The sequence below is a fragment of the Barbatula barbatula genome (assembly GCF_947034865.1).
Source record: "Barbatula barbatula genome assembly, chromosome: 1".
NCBI lineage: Eukaryota > Metazoa > Chordata > Actinopteri > Cypriniformes > Nemacheilidae > Barbatula > Barbatula barbatula.
In genome coordinates, this window is record NC_136766.1 from 360,940 (window position 1) to 379,812 (window position 18,873).

Sequence of the window (18,873 nt, forward strand, 5' to 3'; positions counted from 1 at the left end):
AGATTGACAGAGAGGAGGATGACACAGAGCAGTGGTGCATTCTGGGAAAGGACATCAAACAACCCATCATCATTTCTCTGCTTCTCTTTCTGTCTCTCCTTCATCTCTTCTGGTTCTGATGACGGAACCTTTCATCCCTTCAATGGCATGTCCGTCTGCGACTGTGACAAACAGCTGGAGAAAGAGACCTTCTCATTGGAAATGGTTAAATCTGTGAAGGTTTCAGTTCTGTGTTTAATCCTTGGGTCAAGAGTGAAACCATAGCTGAAAGAGAGAAATGATGAGAACCGCTGTAGATCAGAGACACGTCGCAGTGATTGACGCACGGCGGTGATGAAAGTGAGACGGTCCCCGGCTGTTTGTCTTCACTGTTCTGTAGCGGTTGACACATTGAGATGCACCTCAGCCTCAGAGCCCACACAACACATCAGAGATGAGGTGAACATTGAGAAGTGTTGTGCGTGAGGTCGAGGTGTCCAGCGAGCCGCTTCCTGATGTTTAGAGGAACTGAACTCCTGAGTCCAGCGCTCGATGCATATGATGATGTGAGCTGCTGTGGTGACGGAGGGCTCGCTGACTCAAGCTCGTGTCCCCGGATAGTGATCCACACTAATGTTTGTCTGCAGAATAAACTTTGAAGGATGTAAACTGTTCTCTCTCTCTGTCTCTGTTTGATCTCATCATCTCACTCTCTCTCTCTCACCAGACTGTATCAGGATAGACTGTAACCTCAGTAAGTGACACACCCATACACAAACACACACACACACACACACACAGTTGTCTCTTTACAGATGTCTTTTGCAGCTAATAGTGTGAACACACAAAGTGACATACTTCTAGATCGCTTACACAATTATACCGGTATTGAGGGACAGGCACTACAATGGTTCAGATCTTACTTATCAGACAGACATCAGTTTGATCATTAAGTCAAGTCAAGTCAGCTTTATTTATATAGCGCTGTTTACAATTTGCATTGTTACAAAGCAGCTGTACAAGAAAACATTGACTATAAGCAAAACATGTAAGGTTATGGAAGTCAAAACACAGGTCAAATATCAGACACACTATAAATTCCTATATGCAGTGTTAATCAAATAAGACTATAAAATTCTAGCAGCCCCCCCATTAAAATGGGAAATCATCAAATCTAACGCAAGTAAATGATGGATTACCTCAGGGATCTGTTCTCGGACCCTTGCTGTTCTCCATATACATGCTGCCCCTTGGAAACATTATTAAAAAACATGGAATTAGCTTCCATTGCTATGCATATGATACTCAGCTATATATCTCATCAAGACCAGATGATTCCTTCCAGCTATCCAAATTGGCAGAAATGTTGCCAAATGATGAAATATTCTATGTGTTGCTGACGCGGAGAAGCTTATTCATGCATTTATGACCTCAAGACTTGACTACTGTAATGCGCTACTTAGTGTTTGTCCTTCATCATCAATAAACAAACTACAGTTAGTTCAGAACGCAGCTGCCAGACTTCTAACCAGATCCAGAAAATACCATCACATAACCCCAATGTTATCAACCCTTCACTGGCTACACATTAAGTATCGTATTGACTTTAAAGTTCTTTTAATCACTTATAAAGCCTTAAAGGGTTTAGCCCCTACCTACCTAACAGAGCTTCTATCACACTACAACCCATCACGCTCTCTAAGATCTCAAAACTCTTTTGATAACACCTAGAATAACTAAATCCACCAAAGGGGGTCGAGCTTTCTCATACGTAGCACCTAAACTCTGGAATAACCTTCCTGATATTATTCCAGGATCAGACACACTCGCCCAATTTAAATCTAGATTAAAGACGCATCTTTACAGCCAAACATTCACTTCATGCTAAATATGATAAATACACCACCAGGAGATGCTGACATTAGATATTTACTAGAATAATTTAACTTGTTCTATAGACACCATGTACTGTGTTTTACCTCTTTGTGTGTGTGTGGTGCTTGTGTGGTGTGTGTGGTGTGAGTGTGGTTTGTGTGCGTGTGTGTTGTGTGTGTGTGTGTGTGTGGTGCGTGTGCTGTGTGTGGTGTGAGTGTGGTTTGTGTGCGTGTGTGGTTTGTGTGTGTGTGTCTAGTGTGTGTGTTGTGTGTGTGTGTGGTGTGTGAGTGTGGTTTATGTGTGTGGTGTGTGTGTGTGGTGTGAGTGTGGTTTGTGTGTGGTGTGTGTGCGGTGTGAGTGTGGTGGGAGTGTGGTTTGTGTGTGTGTGGTGTGTGTGTGTGTGTGTGTGTGGTGTGTGTGTTGTGTGTGAGTGTGGTTTGTTTGTGTGTGTGGTGTGTGTGTGGTGTGTGGTGTGTGAGTGTGGTTTGTGTGTTTGTGTGCGGTGTGTGTGTGGTGTGAGTGTGGTTTGTGTGTGTGTGTGCGGTGTGTGTGTGGTGTGAGTGTGTGGTGTGTGTGTGTTCGGTGTGTGTTTGTGGTGTGAGTGTGGTTTGTGTGTGTGGTGTGTGTGGGGTGTGTGCGGTGTGTGTGTGGTGTGAGTGTGGTTTGTGTGTGTGCGGTGTGTGTGTGGTGTGAGTGTGGTTTGTGTGTGTGGTGTGTGTGCGCTGTGAGTGTGGTTTGTGTGTGTGTGGTGTATGTGTGTGTGCATGGGCGTACATTTCATTTAACAGTAGGGGGGGACAATAAACATAAAATTTCTTAAGAGCAATTTTTGAAGGGGACACAAATAATGAAGTCAAAATTGTATGAATATATGTGAACACAGAGGTATGCCTTGCTACTATCATTATTGTAGCATGGAGATGGCATCATTATATCAACATTATCAAGTTTCTTTGGATCAATGAAAAAGCATTTTTTTCTTCAAAACTATTCATTGAAATGTTTTTAGTTGTTTAGAATCAAGCTGTAGCGGGGTTCAGTCTAAGATAAGGAAGAGGACGAGGGTTGCGAGTCCGACAACGGAGTTTTATTAAATAAACAAAAAGAAACACACTCTGGGTGGTCAACAGAAAATAACTGGGTGGCGAATTCTCCAGCACACCACGAACAGTCTCCGCACATGTAGCACGCCAGCTCGGTTCTCGTGCTCAGTCCGCGGCTCTCTCAACACCCGTCTGTCGGCCTGCTCCTTTTATTGGTCTCCGCGCCCTTACTGGAATTGGATACAGGTGTTGATAGTTTGCACATGCTCCATTTACTCACCGCTCGTCTCCCGGCTCTCTCTCCTGCCGCAGACCTCGCTAAACCACGCCCCCCTCGCCACACAAGCCATCAACATACAACAACATCTAAATGCTATCTCTGTTATTGTGAAAACGTATGTAGTATAAAAAAATTAAAATAACAGACTGACTCCTAAAGCAGCAGAAAATAATGTTTTCATACTCATAATAACTAACCTGTTTTCATTACACTTGTAAAATTGACAGATCCTTCTGTTCATTGATGAGCCTGTGATGTTCATCTGCTGAACAGCCACAACTCTTAAAACATTAAAGGGATAGTTCACAGAAAGAGCCTGTCATTTACTCACCAAATCTGTATAAATGTCTTTGTTCTGATGAACACAGAGAAGGATATTTGGACAAATGCTTGTAACCAAATAGTTTTTGGACCCCAACTGACTGCCATAAGTAAGAAAAATTACATTGATTTGTTTTTGTTCTGTTGAACACAAAAAGTGATATTTTGAAGAATGTCGGAGAGCAAAGAGTTCTGGGGCACTTTTCACTACCATTGTCATTTTTACTACAATGTTAGTCAATGAGGTCAAAGAAATGTTTGGTTACAAGCAATTTCCTAAATACTCCGTGTTTAACCAAACAAGAAATGTATACAGATTTGTAGAAACTGAGTAATCACAGAATTGTATTTTATTTGGTGAATTATCCCTTTAATAAAAGTGGTCCTGCTGTCCCTGTCCCTCAATCATTTCTCTCTCCTTTGCCTGGGATTGATATTGTGACACTGTTTTTCTATATAAGAACCCATTCTTATAAAGAGGTTTTGCCTTAATGTGTGTGGTGTGTGTGTGTGTGTGTGTGGTGCGTGTGGTGTGGTTTGTGTGTGTGTGTGTGTGGTGTGAGTGTGGTTTGTGTGCGCGTGTGTGTGTGAGGTGTGTGTGTGTGGTGTGTGTGTGTGTGTGTGTGTGTGTTTGCCTGCGTGAGTGTGGTTTGTGTGTGTGGTGTGTGGTGTGTGAGTGTGGTTTGTGTGTGTGTGTGTGTGTGTGAGGTGTGTGGTGTGAGTGTGTGTGTGTGTGTGTGTGTGTGGTGTGAGTGTGGTTTGTGTGTGTGTGTGTGTGTATGTGTGTGGTGTGAGTGTGGTTTGTGTGTGTATGGTGTGTGTGAGGTGTGTGTGTGTGCGTGCGTGTGTACGTGCGTGAGTGTGGTTTGTGTGTGTGTGTGTGTGGTGTGAGTGTGGTTTGTGTGCGTGTTTGTGTGCGGGTGTGTGTGGTGTGTGTGTATGTGTGTGGTGTGAGTGTGGTTTGTGTGTGTATGGTGTGTGTGAGGTGTGTGTGTGTGCGTGCGTGTGTACGTGCGTGAGTGTGGTTTGTGTGTGTGTGTGTGTGGTGTGAGTGTGGTTTGTGTGCGCGTTTGTGTGCGGGTGTGTGTGGTGTGTGTGTGTGTGTGTGTGTGTGTGCGTGCGTGAGTGTGGTTTGTGTGTGTGGCGTGTGGTGTGAGTGTGGTTTGTGTGTGTGTGTGTGTGGTGTGAATGTGGTTTGTGTGCGCGTGTGGTGTGAGGTGTGTGTGTGTGTATGGTGTGTGTGTGTGCGTGTGCGTGAGTGTGGTTTGTGTGTGTGATGCGTGTGGTGTGAGTGTGGTTTGTGTGTGTGTGTGTGTGTGTGTGTGTGTGCGGGTGTGTGTGTGTGGTGTGTGTGTGTGTGCGTGCGTGAGTGTGGTTTGTGTGTGTGTGTGTGTGTCTGGTGCGTGTGGTGTGAGGTTTGTGTGTGTGGTGTGTGTGTGTGGTGTGAGTGTGTGTTTGTGTGTGTGTGTGTGAGTGGTTTGTGTGTGTATGTGTGGTGCGTGTGGTGTGAGTGTGGTTTGTGTGTGTGTGGTGTGTGTGGTGTGAGTGTGGTTTGTGTGTGTGTGTGTGTGGTGTGAGTGTGGTGTGTGTGTGTGTGTGTGGTGCGTGTGGTGTGAGTGTGGTTTTTGTTTTTGTGTGTGTGTGTGTGTGGTGTGAGTGTGGTTTGTGTGCGCGTTTGTGTGTGAGGTGTGTGTGTGTGTGTGTGTGTGTATGTGTGTGGTGTGGTGTGAGTGTGGTTTTTGTGTGGTGTGTGTGAGTTGTGTGCGTGCGTGTGTGCGTGAGTGTGGTTTGTGTGTGTGTGTGGTGTGTGAGTGGTGTGAGTGTGGTTTGTGTGTGTGTGGTGCGTGTGGTGTGAGTGTGGTTTGTGTGTGTGTGTGTGTGGTGTGAGTGTGGTGTGTGTGTGTGTGTGGTGCGTGTGGTGTGAGTGTGGTTTTTGTGTGTGTGTGTGTGTGTGTGGTGTGAGTGTGGTTTGTGTGCGCGTTTGTGTGTGAGGTGTGTGTGTGTGTGTGTGTGTATGTGTGTGGTGTGAGTGTGGTTTTTGTGTGGTGTGTGTGAGTTGTGTGCGTGCGTGTGTGCGTGAGTGTGGTTTGTGTGTGTGTGTGGTGTGTGAGTGGTGTGAGTGTGGTTTGTGTGTGGTTTGTGTGTGTATGTGGTGTAAGTGTGGTTTGTGTGCGTGTGTGGTGTGTGTAAGGTGTGTGTGTGTGGTGTGAGTGTGGTTTGTGTGTGGTTTGTGTGTGTGTGTGAGGTGTGTGTGTGTGCTGTGAGTGTGGTTTGTGTGTGTGTGTGGTTTGTGTGTTTGTGTGTGTGTGTGTGGTGTGTGTGAGGTGTGAGTGTGGTTTGTGTGCGTGTGTGTGTGTGGTGTGTGTAAGGTGTGTGTGTGTGGTGTGTGTGTGGGTGTGGTGTGAGTGTGGTTTGTGTGTGGTTTGTGTGTGTATGTGGTGTGTGTGTGTGTGTGTGTGTGCGTGCGTGCGTTCGTGCGTGCGTGTGTGTGCGTGTGGTGTGTGTAAGGTGTGTGTGTGTGGTGTGTGTGTGGTGTGAGTGTGGTTTGTGTGTGGTTTGTGTGTGTGTGTGCTGTGTGTGTGGTTTGTGTGTGTGTGTGGTTTGTGTGTGGTGTGTGTGAGGTGTGTGTGTGGTTTGTGTGCGTGTGTGGTGTGTGTAAGGTGTGTGTGTGTGGTGTGGGTGTGGTGTGAGTGTGGTTTGTGTGTGGTTCGTGTGTGTATGTGGTGTGAGTGTGGTTTGTGTGTGTGGTGTGTGTGGTGTGTGGGTGGTGTGTGTGAGTGTGGTTTGTGTGTGTGTGAGTGTGGTGTGAGTGTGGTTTGTGTGTGTGTGTGAGGTGTGTGTGCTGTGAGTGTGGTTTGTGTGTGTGTGTGGGTGTGGTGTGAGTGTGGTTTGTGTGTGGTTTGTGTGTGTATGTGGTATGAGTGTGGTTTGTGTGCGTGTGTGTGTGTGGTGTGTGTAAGGTGTGTGTGGTGTGTGTGTGGTGTGAGTGTGGTTTGTGTGTGTGTGTGAGGTGTGTGTGTGTGCTATGAGTGTGGTTTGTGTGTGTGTGTGGTTTGTGTGTTTGTGTGTGTGTGTGTGGTGTGTGTGAGGTGTGAGTGTGGTTTGTGTGCGTGTGTGTGGTGTGTGTAAGGTGTGTGTGTGTGGTGTGTGTGTGGGTGTGGTGTGGGTGTGGTGTGAGTGTGGTTTGTGTGTGGTTTGTGTGTGTATGTGGTGTGAGTGTGGTTTGTGTGTGTGGTGTGTGGGTGGTGTGTGGGTGGTGTGTGTGTGTGTGTGGTTTGTGGGTGTGTGAGGTGTGTGTGTGTGTGTGTGTGCGTGCGTTCGTGCGTGCGTTCGTGCGTGCGTGTGGTGTGTGTAAGGTGTGTGTGTGTGGTGTGAGTGTGGTTTGTGTGTGGTTTGTGTGTGTGTGTGTGAGGTGTGTGTGTGTGCTCTGTGTGTGGTTTGTGTGTGTGTGTGGTTTGTGTGTTTGTGTGTGGTGTGTGTGTGGTTTGTGTGCGTGTGTGGTGTGTGTAAGGTGTGTGTGTGTGGTGTGGGTGTGGTGTGAGTGTGGTTTTTGTGTGGTTTGTGTGTGGGTGTGGTGTGAGTTTGGTTTGTGTGTGGTTTGTGTGTGGGTGTGGTGTGAGTGTGGTTTGTGTGTGTGTGTGTGAGGTGTGTGTGTGTGCTGTGTGTGTGGTTTGTGTGTGTGTGTGGTTTGTGTGTGTGTGTGAGGTGTGTGTGTGGTTTGTGTGCGTGTGTGGTGTGTGTAAGGTGTGTGTGTGTGGTGTGGGTGTGGTGTGAGTGTGGTTTTTGTGTGGTTTGTGTGTGGGTGTGGTGTGAGTTTGGTTTGTGTGTGGTTTGTGTGTGGGTGTGGTGTGAGTGTGGTTTGTGTGTGTGGTGTGTGGGTGGTGTGTGTGTGTGTGAGGTGTGTGGGTGTGTGAGGTGTGTTTGTGTGTGTGTGTGTGTGCGTGCGTGCGTGAGTGTGCGTTCGTGAGTGTGTGCGTGTGTGTGGTGTGTATGAATGTGTATGTGTGGTGTATGTGAGAAACTGTGAGCGGTATCTTTAAATATGTCAAACATAATCATCAGTGTAGTAATCTGTTTTTGATCAGTGTAACGTGAACTCCAGTGATTTATTTCTTTAGATCCTAAGTAGAACTGAAACTATATAAAGTTGTAAACTGGTGTGTGTTCATTCATCTGTCACATTGGGTTCTGTGTTCTTTACCTCCACTTACTCTTCTGTTCACATGGAGTTGAACTGATGTGTCATGAGGATTTATTTACAGTCCATTACCCAGAATTCCCTGTCAGACCGCTGAACTATGAACAGTGTGATTCTCCTTTACTTTATTTATCTGAAAGGTGAACGCTGAACTCTTTTCATTATTTATGTATATCATTCAAATACTGCAGTATATTAAAGCGGCCCTAACTCAGACAGTTTCTGTAAAACTTATGTTAATCTTGAGTACCCTTCAAATATCCACAGTCTTTAGTATGATCACATTTATAAAAGACAGCTTTACGATTATATATATATTTACATTTTACATTTATCCAAAGTGACTTACAAGTAGTTTTCTACAGTGTTACATTACTGCAGAGCAATCAGGGGTAAGGTGTCTTGCTCAAGGGCCCTTCAGTCAAGACCTGCTGGTACTGAGATTCAAACCTTCTGATCACAAGCCCAATGCTCTAAACACTAGGCCAGAGCTTCACATCAGCATATTTATCAGTAAGGGGATTTCTAAGTGGGCTATTGACACAAAATGTCCACCAGATGTAGCCATCAAGCCAAATATTGAATTCATACAAAGAAATCAGAACATTTAAGTATACAAGTTGAGTCATAATGAATAAAGTGAAATGACACACGGAATAAGTATTGAACACATGAAGATAACAAGGTGCAAAATGGCATATAAAGCCAGGAGATCACCTGAAAGCTGTCAATATTGAGAGAGAAACCCTGGGCCCTATCAGTACTAATTGATATCAGCTGATTTAGTTCCAATTGATGGACTATAAAGGCTTCTCATTACATAAGAGGCACACAGGACAAGAACCACTCGGGCAGAACCGCAGGAAGACATTGCATCAGCAGGTACGGGTGTTTAAAAGAAAACTATAAGCAATGCACTGAACCCCCATGGCATCCATGCACGCAAGACTTCATTGTTAAACAAAAAGCATGTTCAGGCTCTGTTAAATTTTGCGAAAGAGCATTTGGAGAAGCCTGTGGATTATTGGGAGACTAGTATGGTCAGATGAAAAATTTTACTTTTTGGCAGTTATTCTACACACCATGTTTGGAGAAGAAATGGCACTGCCCACCACCCCAAGAACACCATACCAACAGTTAAGTTTGGGGGTGGAAGCATCATGGTTTGGGCTGCTTTTCAGCAAGGGTTACTGGCAGTCTTCAAATTATTGAAGGCAGGATGAATGGAGAAATGTACCGGAAATTCGGGGTAAAAATCTGCTGCCATCTACCAGAAAGCTGAAATTGAAAAGAGGGTGGACATTTCAGCAAGACAATGATCCCAAACACAAGGCCAAGGACACAATGAAGTGGTTTCAAAGAAAGAAAATCAAGCTGCTTGAATGGAACTGAAGATCAAAGTCCACCATTTGTGTGGCAGAATGGGCCAGAATCACTCCTGAGCAATGCAGACGACTGGTCTCCCCATACAAGAGGCGTCTAGAAGCTGTAATCACCAACAAAGGATTTTCTACAAAGTATTAAATATAGTGTGTTCAATACTTATTCACTGTGTCATTTCACTTTATTTATTATGACTCAACTTGTATACTTAAATGTTCTGATTTCTTTGTATGAATTCAATATTTGGCTTGAAATTAGGTCAGAATTGTTGCATTATTCTGAATAAACAAACTACGATCCTCAAATAAATGTAGTTTCACCAACATTTTTTAAATCCACATATGCACAAAAAGCGTTAAATGTTAGACGTTCCACAAAAGAAATGGCATTCACAAATAAATACAATGAGATTTGGAAATAAAAATATTTACACAATTTTTTTAATAGCATTTGTTTGAAGATCGCTATCTGCACATTTGTAAATCGCTACACGCATTTGTGAATTAGTGCACACATTTGTGGATGGCTCTCTGTGTATTTTGTGTATTTTGAAACATTTCTAACATCAAGGCATGCACACAATCCACAAATACGTGGACTCCGCCCACTATCTACGCAAGCCAATCTGGTGACTTTCAGTTTGCTCTGCACTAAGATTCAGGGAGCAAACATCGTGGCTAGTGGCGGCCTAAAATGTCTCGGTTTATCCCATTCTGGAATGATCTCTGCTGTGTTTATTTTCAGTAAAGCGGAAGATGTGGTCGGGATGACGGGATCGGTTGATTTTAGTTTGAACTGCTAATGATTTTCTGGACCCTGTTCATCCATTCACACACATCCTAAAGACATGTGATGTGTAATGTACTGTAATATACTCATATCCGTAGAGCTGTCACGGTAAAGGAATTTTTCACGCAGTGATTTTTGGCTTTTTTATAGTTTTTGGTGACAGAGATTGTACACCCCAGTCCGTGCTCGCTTTTAGTGTCAAGTCATAAACACTTCAGTCGTTTGTCACTAACATATGGACAATGCATATAAACACAACCAATCATTACTCAGAAGTATAAAGAAGAGGCCATTCTCATTTCCTAGGTATTAACGCATTTTAGACCGCCACTAGCCGCAATGCTTGCTCCCTGAATCTTAGTGCAGAGCAAAACATGATTGGCTGAAGTTAGAACGTGCCCTATTGGTCTACTTAAATTACCTAATTGGCTTGAGTAGATAGTGGGCGGAGTCCATCTATTTGTGCATTGTGCACACGCCTTGACGTTAGAAATTTTTAAAAATCCACAAATGCACAGAGAGCCATCCACAAATGCACAGAAAGCGATCCTCAAATGCACAGAAAGCGATCCACAAATGCACAGAAAGCGATCCACAAATGCACAGAAAGCGATCTTCAAATGCACAGAAAGCGATCTTCAAATGCACAGAAAGCGATCTTCAAATGCACAGAAAGCGATCTTCAAATGCACAGAAAGCGATCCTCAAATGCACAGAAAGCGATCTTCAAATGCACAGAAAGCGATCTTCAAATGCACAGAAAGCGATCCTCAAATGCACTGAAAGTGATCCACAAATGCACAGAAAGCGATCCACAAATGCACAGAAAGCGATCCTCAAATGCACAGAAAGCGATCCTCAAATGCACAGAAAGCGATCCACAAATGCACAGAAAGCGATCCTCAAATGCACAGAAAGCCATCCACAAATGCACAGAAAGCGATCCTCAAATGCACAGAAAGCGATCTTCAAATGCACAGAAAGCGATCCTCAAATGCACAGAAAGCCATCCACAAATGCACAGAAAGCGATCCTCAAATGCACAGAAAGCGATCCTCAAATGCACAGAAAGCGATCCACAAATGCACAGAAAGCGATCCTCAAATGCACAGAAAGCGATCCTCAAATGCACAGAAAGCGATCCTCAAATGCACAGAAAGCGATCCTCAAATGCACAGAAAGCGTTCTTCAAATGCACAGAAAGCGATCCTCAAATGCACAGAAAGCGATCCTCAAATGCACAGAAAGCGATCCACAAATGCACAGAAAGCGATCCTCAAATGCACAGAAAGCGATCCTCAAATGCACAGAAAACGATCCTCAAATGCACTGAAAGCGATCCTCAAATGCACAGAAAGCGATCCTCAAATGAACAGAAAGCGATCTTCAAATGCACAGAAAGCGATCCTCAAATGCACAGAAAGCGATCCACAAATGCACAGAAAGCGATGCTCAAATGCACAGAAAGCGATCCTCAAATGCACAGAAAGCGATCCTCAAATGCACAGAAAGCGATCCACAAATGCACAGAAAGCGATCTTCAAATGCACAGAAAGCGATCCTCAAATGCACAGAAAGCGATCCTCAAATGCACAGAAAGCGATCCACAAATTCACAGAAAGCGATCCTCAAATGCACAGAAAGCGAATCTCAAATGCACAGAAAGCGATCCACAAATGCACAGAAAGCGATCCTCAAATGCACAGAAAGCGATCCTCAAATGCACAGAAAGCGAATCTCAAATGCACAGAAAGCGATCCTCAAATGCACTGAAAGCGATCCTCAAATGCACAGAAAGCGATCCTCAAATGCACAGAAAGCGATCTTCAAATGCACAGAAAGCGATCCTCAAATGCACAGAAAGCGAATCTCAAATGCACAGAAAGCGATCCTCAAATGCACTGAAAGCATTCCTCAAATGCACAGAAAGCGATCCTCAAATGCACAGAAAGCGATCTTCAAATGCACAGAAAGCGATCCACAAATTCACAGAAAGCGATCCTCAAATGCACAGAAAGCGAATCTCAAATACACAGAAAGCGATCCACAAATGCACAGAAAGCGATCCACAAATGCACAGAAAGCGATCCTCAAATGCACAGAAAGCGATCCACAAATGCACAGAGAGCCATCCACAAATGCACAGAAAGCGATCTTCAAATGCACAGAAAGCGATCCTCAAATGCACAGAAAGCGATCCTCAAATGCACAGAAAGTGATCCACAAATGCACAGAAAGCGATCCTCAAATGCACAGAAAGTGATCCACAAATGCACAGAAAGCGATCTTCAAATGCACAGAAAGCGATCCTCAAATGCACAGAAAGCGATCCTCAAATGCACAGAAAGCGATCTTCAAATGCACAGAAAGCGATCCTCAAATGCACAGAAAGCGATCCACAAATGCACAGAAAGCGATCTTCAAATGCACAGAAAGCGATCCACAAATGCACAGAAAGCGATCTTCAAATGCACAGAAAGCGATCCTCAAATGCACAGAAAGCGATCTTCAAATGCACAGAAAGCGATCCTCAAATGCACAGAAAGCGATCCACAAATGCACAGAAAGCGATCCACAAATGCACAGAAAGCGATCCTCAAATGCACAGAAAGCGATCCACAAATGCACAGAAAGCGATCCTCAAATGCACAGAAAGCGATCCACAAATGCACAGAAAGCGATCCTCAAATGCACAGAAAGCCATCCACAAATGCACAGAAAGCGATCCACAAATGCACAGAAAGCGATCCACAAATGCACAGAAAGCGATCCACAAATGCACAGAAAGCGATCCACAAATGCACAGAAAGCGATCCTCAAATGCACAGAAAGCGATCCACAAATGCACAGAAAGCGATCCTCAAATGCACAGAAAGCCATCCACAAATGCACAGAAAGCGATCCACAAATGCACAGAAAGCGATCCTCAAATGCACAGAAAGCGATCCACAAATGCACAGAAAGCGATGCTCAAATGCACAGAAAGCGATCCACAAATGCACAGAAAGCGATCCTCAAATGCACAGAAAGCGATCCACAAATGCACAGAAAGCGATCCTCAAATGCACAGAAAGCGATCCTCAAATGCACAGAAAGCGATCCACAAATGCACAGAAAGCGATCCTCAAATGCACAGAAAGCGATCCACAAATGCACAGAAAGCGATCCACAAATGCACAGAAAGCGAAATGCACAGAAAGCGATCCACAAATGCACAGTGATCCACAAATGCACAGATAGCGATCCACAAATGCACAGAAAGCGATCCACAAATGCACAGAAAGCGATCCACAAATGCACAGAAAGCGATCCACAAATGCACAGAAAGCGATCCTCAAATGCACAGAAAGCGATCCACAAATGCACAGAAAGCGATCCTCAAATGCACAGAAAGCGATCCACAAATGCACAGAAAGCGTTCTTCAAATAAATACCATTAAAATAAATGTGTAAATATTTTTTATTTGCAAATCTCATTGTACTTATTTGTGAATGCCATTTATTTTGTGGATGTCTAAAATATATTTATGCTTTGCTTTTTGTGCATATGTGGATTTAAAAAAAATTGTGAAACTCTCTACATTTATTTGCGGATCATAGTTTATTTATTCAGAATGATGCAACAATTCTGACCCCATAGCTTGATGGCTACATCTGGTGGAAATTTTGTGTCAATATCCCACTTAGAAATCCCATTACTGATAAAAATGCTGATGTTTCAAATACTTATTTCCCCCGCTGTATATACAGCTGCACGATTCTAAACGAATATATATATATACAACCGTATGATTATATACGATTATATATATACAACTGGATGATTATATACGAATATATATATACAGCTGTACGATTATATATATATAGAGAGAGAGAGATATATGTCTCTGTCTCTCTCTCTCTCTCTCTCTCTCTCTCTCTCTCTCTCTGTCTCTGTCTCTGTGTGTTCGGTCAGGATGAACGTGTGTCTGACAGGTGTGTTGTCATGCAGGTAAGGGTCCAGAGATTCTGACAGCGGGGCAGAAGCTGAATGATAATGACTGGCACTCAGTGAAAGTGATACGGCGCGGCAGAAACCTGCAGCTGTCTGTGGACAACATCACTGTCGAAGGTACGTTCACACTCTTATTCTCAACACTCACCTGATGATGAACACACACTCACACACACATGAGTTGATGAAGGAGAAATGACGTGCGTGCGAATGTGCAGGTCAGATGACGGGCGATCACACACGTCTGGAGTTCCACAACATGGAGACGGGCATCATGACAGAACGCAGGTTCATCTCTGTGGTCCCGTCAAACTTCATCGGGCACCTGCAGGGCCTGATGTTCAACAGCGTGCCGTATCTGGACCAGTGCAAGAACGGCGACATCTCATACTGTGAGCTGAACGCCCGCTTCGGCATGCGGCACATCATCGCTGACCCTGTGACCTTTCGAAATAAAGCCGATTACCTGGCGCTGGCCACACTGCAGGCGTACGCCTCCATGCACCTGTTCTTTCAGTTTAAGACCACCACCAGTGACGGTCTGATGCTCTTCAACAGCGGAGACGGCAGCGACTTCATTGTGGTGGAGCTCGTGAAAGGGTTTGTTTCTCTCTCGGGTCTCATTTAAAGCTGTCGTGTGTGTTCATTTAAACGGTTGATGATGCTAGAACAATGTTTCTGTTTTTCACTAAAGTCGTCATTTCAGTTTCCGCTTCATGTCGTCTGATTTGATGAAGTGTTTTCTGTTGACTATGTGAACAGGAAGTGATGTATGTTTTGTTTTCTGCAGGTACATTCATTATGTGTTTGATTTGGGTAACGGGCCGTCCCTTATGAAGGGAAACTCTGAGAAGCCTCTCCATGACAATCAGTGGCATAATGTGGTGGTGTCCCGTGACACAAACAACGTCCACACGCTGAAGATCGACTCCCGCACCGTTACTCAACACTCCAACGGCGCAAGGAACCTGGACCTGAAGGGTAAAACACAAGAAACACATCTTTACTTTCATCTTACTGGACCGAGTGTACGCCAGCGCTCAAACCTTAACAGTCTGCCTGACTGTTTCAAATATCTTTAAAATCATCTGATCTAAAGGTGTCTGAAATGAGTTTTAAAATCGTGGCTACAAATTAGTTTCTTTCTTTACAAAACTCAAATCTTATTTAATGAACGACGCTTGAAAGCTGAGAAAGATGAGACCTCAGATTGGATGTGGCAATCATCTCAGGATGAGAAAATGCTCAAGAAAACATTTAATGACTGCATGAAGCTAAACAAGAAGAGTCTTTGTTTTCCTAAAGTCACATGTGTGTTATTCTATAGTTTTGAGGAGTTTACTGTTATTCTAACCTGATCGAGTAAGTGACTATAAGCTTTTTACCGCTGGTGTACATCAGAAGGGAAACATGTCTTCATATAAATATCAGATAAACTTGAGGAACATATTCATCAACACAGTCTGTACATCTGACAGAAGAAGTTCACAGAGACACTGAAGAAAACTGATGTGTGTATGTGTGCGTGCATGTGTGCATGTGTGTGTGTCCATGCATGAACGTGTGCGTGTGCGCGGCGGGCACAGCGCTTCTCGTATCACTGTTATGCTGACGACACCCAGATCTAAATCTCGTTTCACCCGGACGATACCACTGTAGCAGCTCGCATAACAGCCTGCCTAGAAGACATCTCAGCTTGGATGAAAAAGCATCACCTCCAGCTGAACCCAGCCAAGACAGAACTACTCGTGTTTCCGGCACACCCCACGGTCAAACACGATCTCACCATACAACTTGGAAATTCCACTATCACTCCCTCCGAATCAGCCAGGAACCTCTGAGTCAATGATCACATTGCAAAGACAACACGATCCTGCCGATATGCCTTATTCAACATTCGTAAGGTTAGACCCTATCTCGCTAAGCAGCTGGCACAACTCCTTGTCCAGGCCCTGGTAATATCATGGTTGGACTACTGCAATGCTCTCCTTTCTGGTCTTCCTGCAAAGGCTATCAAACCACTTCAGCTGGTTTAAAACGCAGCAGCACGCCTCATCTTCCAACAGCCCAAAAGGGCTCATGTGAAACCCCTTTTCATCTCTCTCCACTGGCTACCGGTCGAAGCCTGGATCAGATTCAAGTCACTGATGTTTGCCTACAGGAAATTAGTGTGCGAGCGTGTATGTGTGCATGCGCGTGTGCATGCGTAAGTTACGGTGGCCATTTCCATAACACCAAAAAGGAGGACACTTTGCGGCATTTATTGAAGCAAGAATAATTGCATCTGGTGTACTCGCAAATACAATACAATTTTGTCTATCATATCTATGGTATCATGATACAGTGATTCTGAGATAGACTACTCTATTCATTGCCAGACAATTTGATCAACAACATATCTTGATGTAGACCCATGTGTGTTTGTTCACAGTGATGCTTGACTGCATGATAGACTTTACAAAGCTCTGCAGCGGAGATTTTATCATCCTGAGGTGATGTTGCCTCTGGAAATTAAGACCTAAGGGAAGACGTACCAGCAGCTCGTCGGTTACCTTTATGTTTTTCAGTGCTGGCATGTCGGTCAATGGCGGATTTCCCTTTACAACTAACGTCCACTTCACAGCGACATAGTGTGCAAAATCCATGGAAAGCATCTCTATTGCTTTATGATATGAATTCGTGCTCTTTTGTCCATTCCGGATTAAATGATGTCTGACGTTTCGGCATGTTAACGTTATGATGTGACGCAGCCAGCACGTGGACTCATCCTCCACGCCCTGGAGGCTTGTTTACGTTTTTAACCAATGATATATCAGATATTTATTTGACACCTCTTTCAGCCAATCATTTGTTTGACCGGAGATCTTACGGCGTCAGACGCTATTCTGCTGCGTCCCAATAAAGGTTTTAGAGCGCGTTTTTAAGGCCGATTCAGCGCAACTCCGAAAAGGAGGACAAATGAGTGTCCGGCTTGAAGCTGCGCCGGACAGGGGGCTTAAAATACGGACTGTCCGGCCAAAAGCCGGACGTATGGCCACCCTAGCGTAAGTGTGTGTGCGTGTGTGCAAGCAGTTGTGCTTGTGCATGCGTGAGTGCGTGAGCATGGGTAAACGTGTGTGTGCGCTTGTGCAAGCAGTTGTGCCTGCACGTGTGCATGCGTTAGCGTGTGTGCGTGAGCATGCGTAAGTGTATGTGTGCGCATGTGCAAGCAGTTGTGCCTGCACGTGTGCATGCGTTAGCGTGTGTTCGTGAGCATGCGTAAGTGTATGTGTGCGCGTGTGCAAACAGTTGTGCCTGCGCATGTGCATGCGTGAGTAAGTGAGTGCGCGAGTTGTGCATGCATGAGTGCGTGGGCATGCGTAAACGTGTGTGTGCGCTTGTGCAAGCAGTTGTGCCTGCACGTGTGCATGCGTGATCATATGTGTGTGTGTGCACCTGTGCACACGTGTGTGTGCGCTGTGTGTGTGCGCGAGCGTGTGCCATGAGTGTGCATATGCAAGCGTGTGTGACTGCTCGTGTGGATGCGTGAGCGTGTGCATGCGTGTGTGTGCCTGCGCGTGTGCATGCGTGAGCGCATGTTTAACTTAACACATGAAGAGAGAGAATCTTGAGAGAGCTACTTTTCAGATATAAGAGAGGCCGGGGCAAGTTTTCACTGTGGATTCACATTCATTTTTGTTACTCAAACACACGTTCACCTAGAGTCACGTATCGAGACGCCTCCTGAATAAACAACAGCGTGAAGAAAAGCATCTTCTCTCTTTCTGAGAGATGTTGATGTGATGATATAGAGAAGCTGTGATGAAAATAAACATCTCATGACAGCAGTTTAAAAACAGCTGAAGATGTGAGCACACGCATTAAACATGAGGCGCTCACATCTGCTTCAACAGAGAAACCGTTCAACCAAGATGAAAGACCCTTGTGTCTGAAGCGCTGACCCAAAGTCTCTTCTAGATCTCATCTAGCCGTTATTTCACTGCCAAAAACCTGCAGCTTCTTTTCTTAAGACACATTACTGTTTCAGTACATTTGGCTTAGACTTTTGTGTTAAATATCAAATGACTGAAGTTCAGATTTATATGACAGTCCAATGTAAGAAACTAACACATCAGCATCTCATAACAGCAGAAATACATACTGCACATGAATAGCAAATATTTAATTTACAGTGTATTCATGAAAATATGTGTGACAAAATATTTGTTTTTATATTTCATTGTTTATTACTGGGTTTTTTGTTAATTGGGGTCAGAAGAGTTTAATGAAAGAACTGATGTTCCCTTTCTGTCGGTCTCTCGACGTTGTGTCGAACCGACAGATGGGTTCGCCCCTGAGAACCTATCATCTTCTGACTATTTTGAAAAGGCCAATGAAATTGTGCTCATTCATTCACCTTTTGTTTTTCGGAGCCTTCGCATCTGATGACATTCTTCGAATTGCCGAATTCTACGATGCGGTGCAGCGGACATTCCCCTGGGCGTCCTGGCAGTTCCAGAGGTGTTTTTCTAAAAGAGCAATTTCCACAGCGTGGCATTGCCCGCTGGTCTCTTGGGTGCAGTACTCTCATCGAGGACGGGGACGGACACGGTGGTTGCCGCAGGTGTTCGGGGTTCCGACCACTATGGTAGCCTAGTGGATTCGTCCTGCCCGCACTGCGGGCGGATGGCTGTTCAGACGTTGCCCCACGGTGGCTATGTTCTGTCAAGATCCAGCCACCACCTCGTTTGCTTCCCGTTCTGTGACCGCAGCGGCTACGGCCCTGCCGTCAGCGGCGGAGAGCATCGAGGGTGATGTTGGGGGTTATCTAGAGCGTTAATCCGTCAGCCGGCCGGCTCGCGGACCGCTCGCGCCCCGTCTCGCTTGTTTAGCAGTACCCCAAGGATGGTCCTAAGCCGTCTTATTCCTCAGCCATGCGCTCGGACACGAGCCGTGGAGATGAGGTGTCTCTTGCAACATCGGAGCGCAACCTGCTGGCATCAGACTCTGGCAATTCCCTGAAGCTCCC

General features: G+C 44.9%; 1 protein-coding gene across 1 annotated transcript in view; it reads left to right on the top strand.

Annotated features, from left to right (window-relative positions):
* nrxn2b (neurexin 2b) overlaps positions 1–18,873 on the top strand; it is a 252,766-nt gene that overhangs the window by 172,215 nt on the left and 61,678 nt on the right. Inside the window, exons 11-14 of the mRNA XM_079462581.1 lie at positions 707–733; positions 13,863–13,982; positions 14,084–14,465; positions 14,656–14,846. Of these exons, the coding sequence (XP_079318707.1) occupies positions 707–733; positions 13,863–13,982; positions 14,084–14,465; positions 14,656–14,846 (720 nt within the window). The remainder of the gene's footprint in view (positions 1–706; positions 734–13,862; positions 13,983–14,083; positions 14,466–14,655; positions 14,847–18,873) is intronic.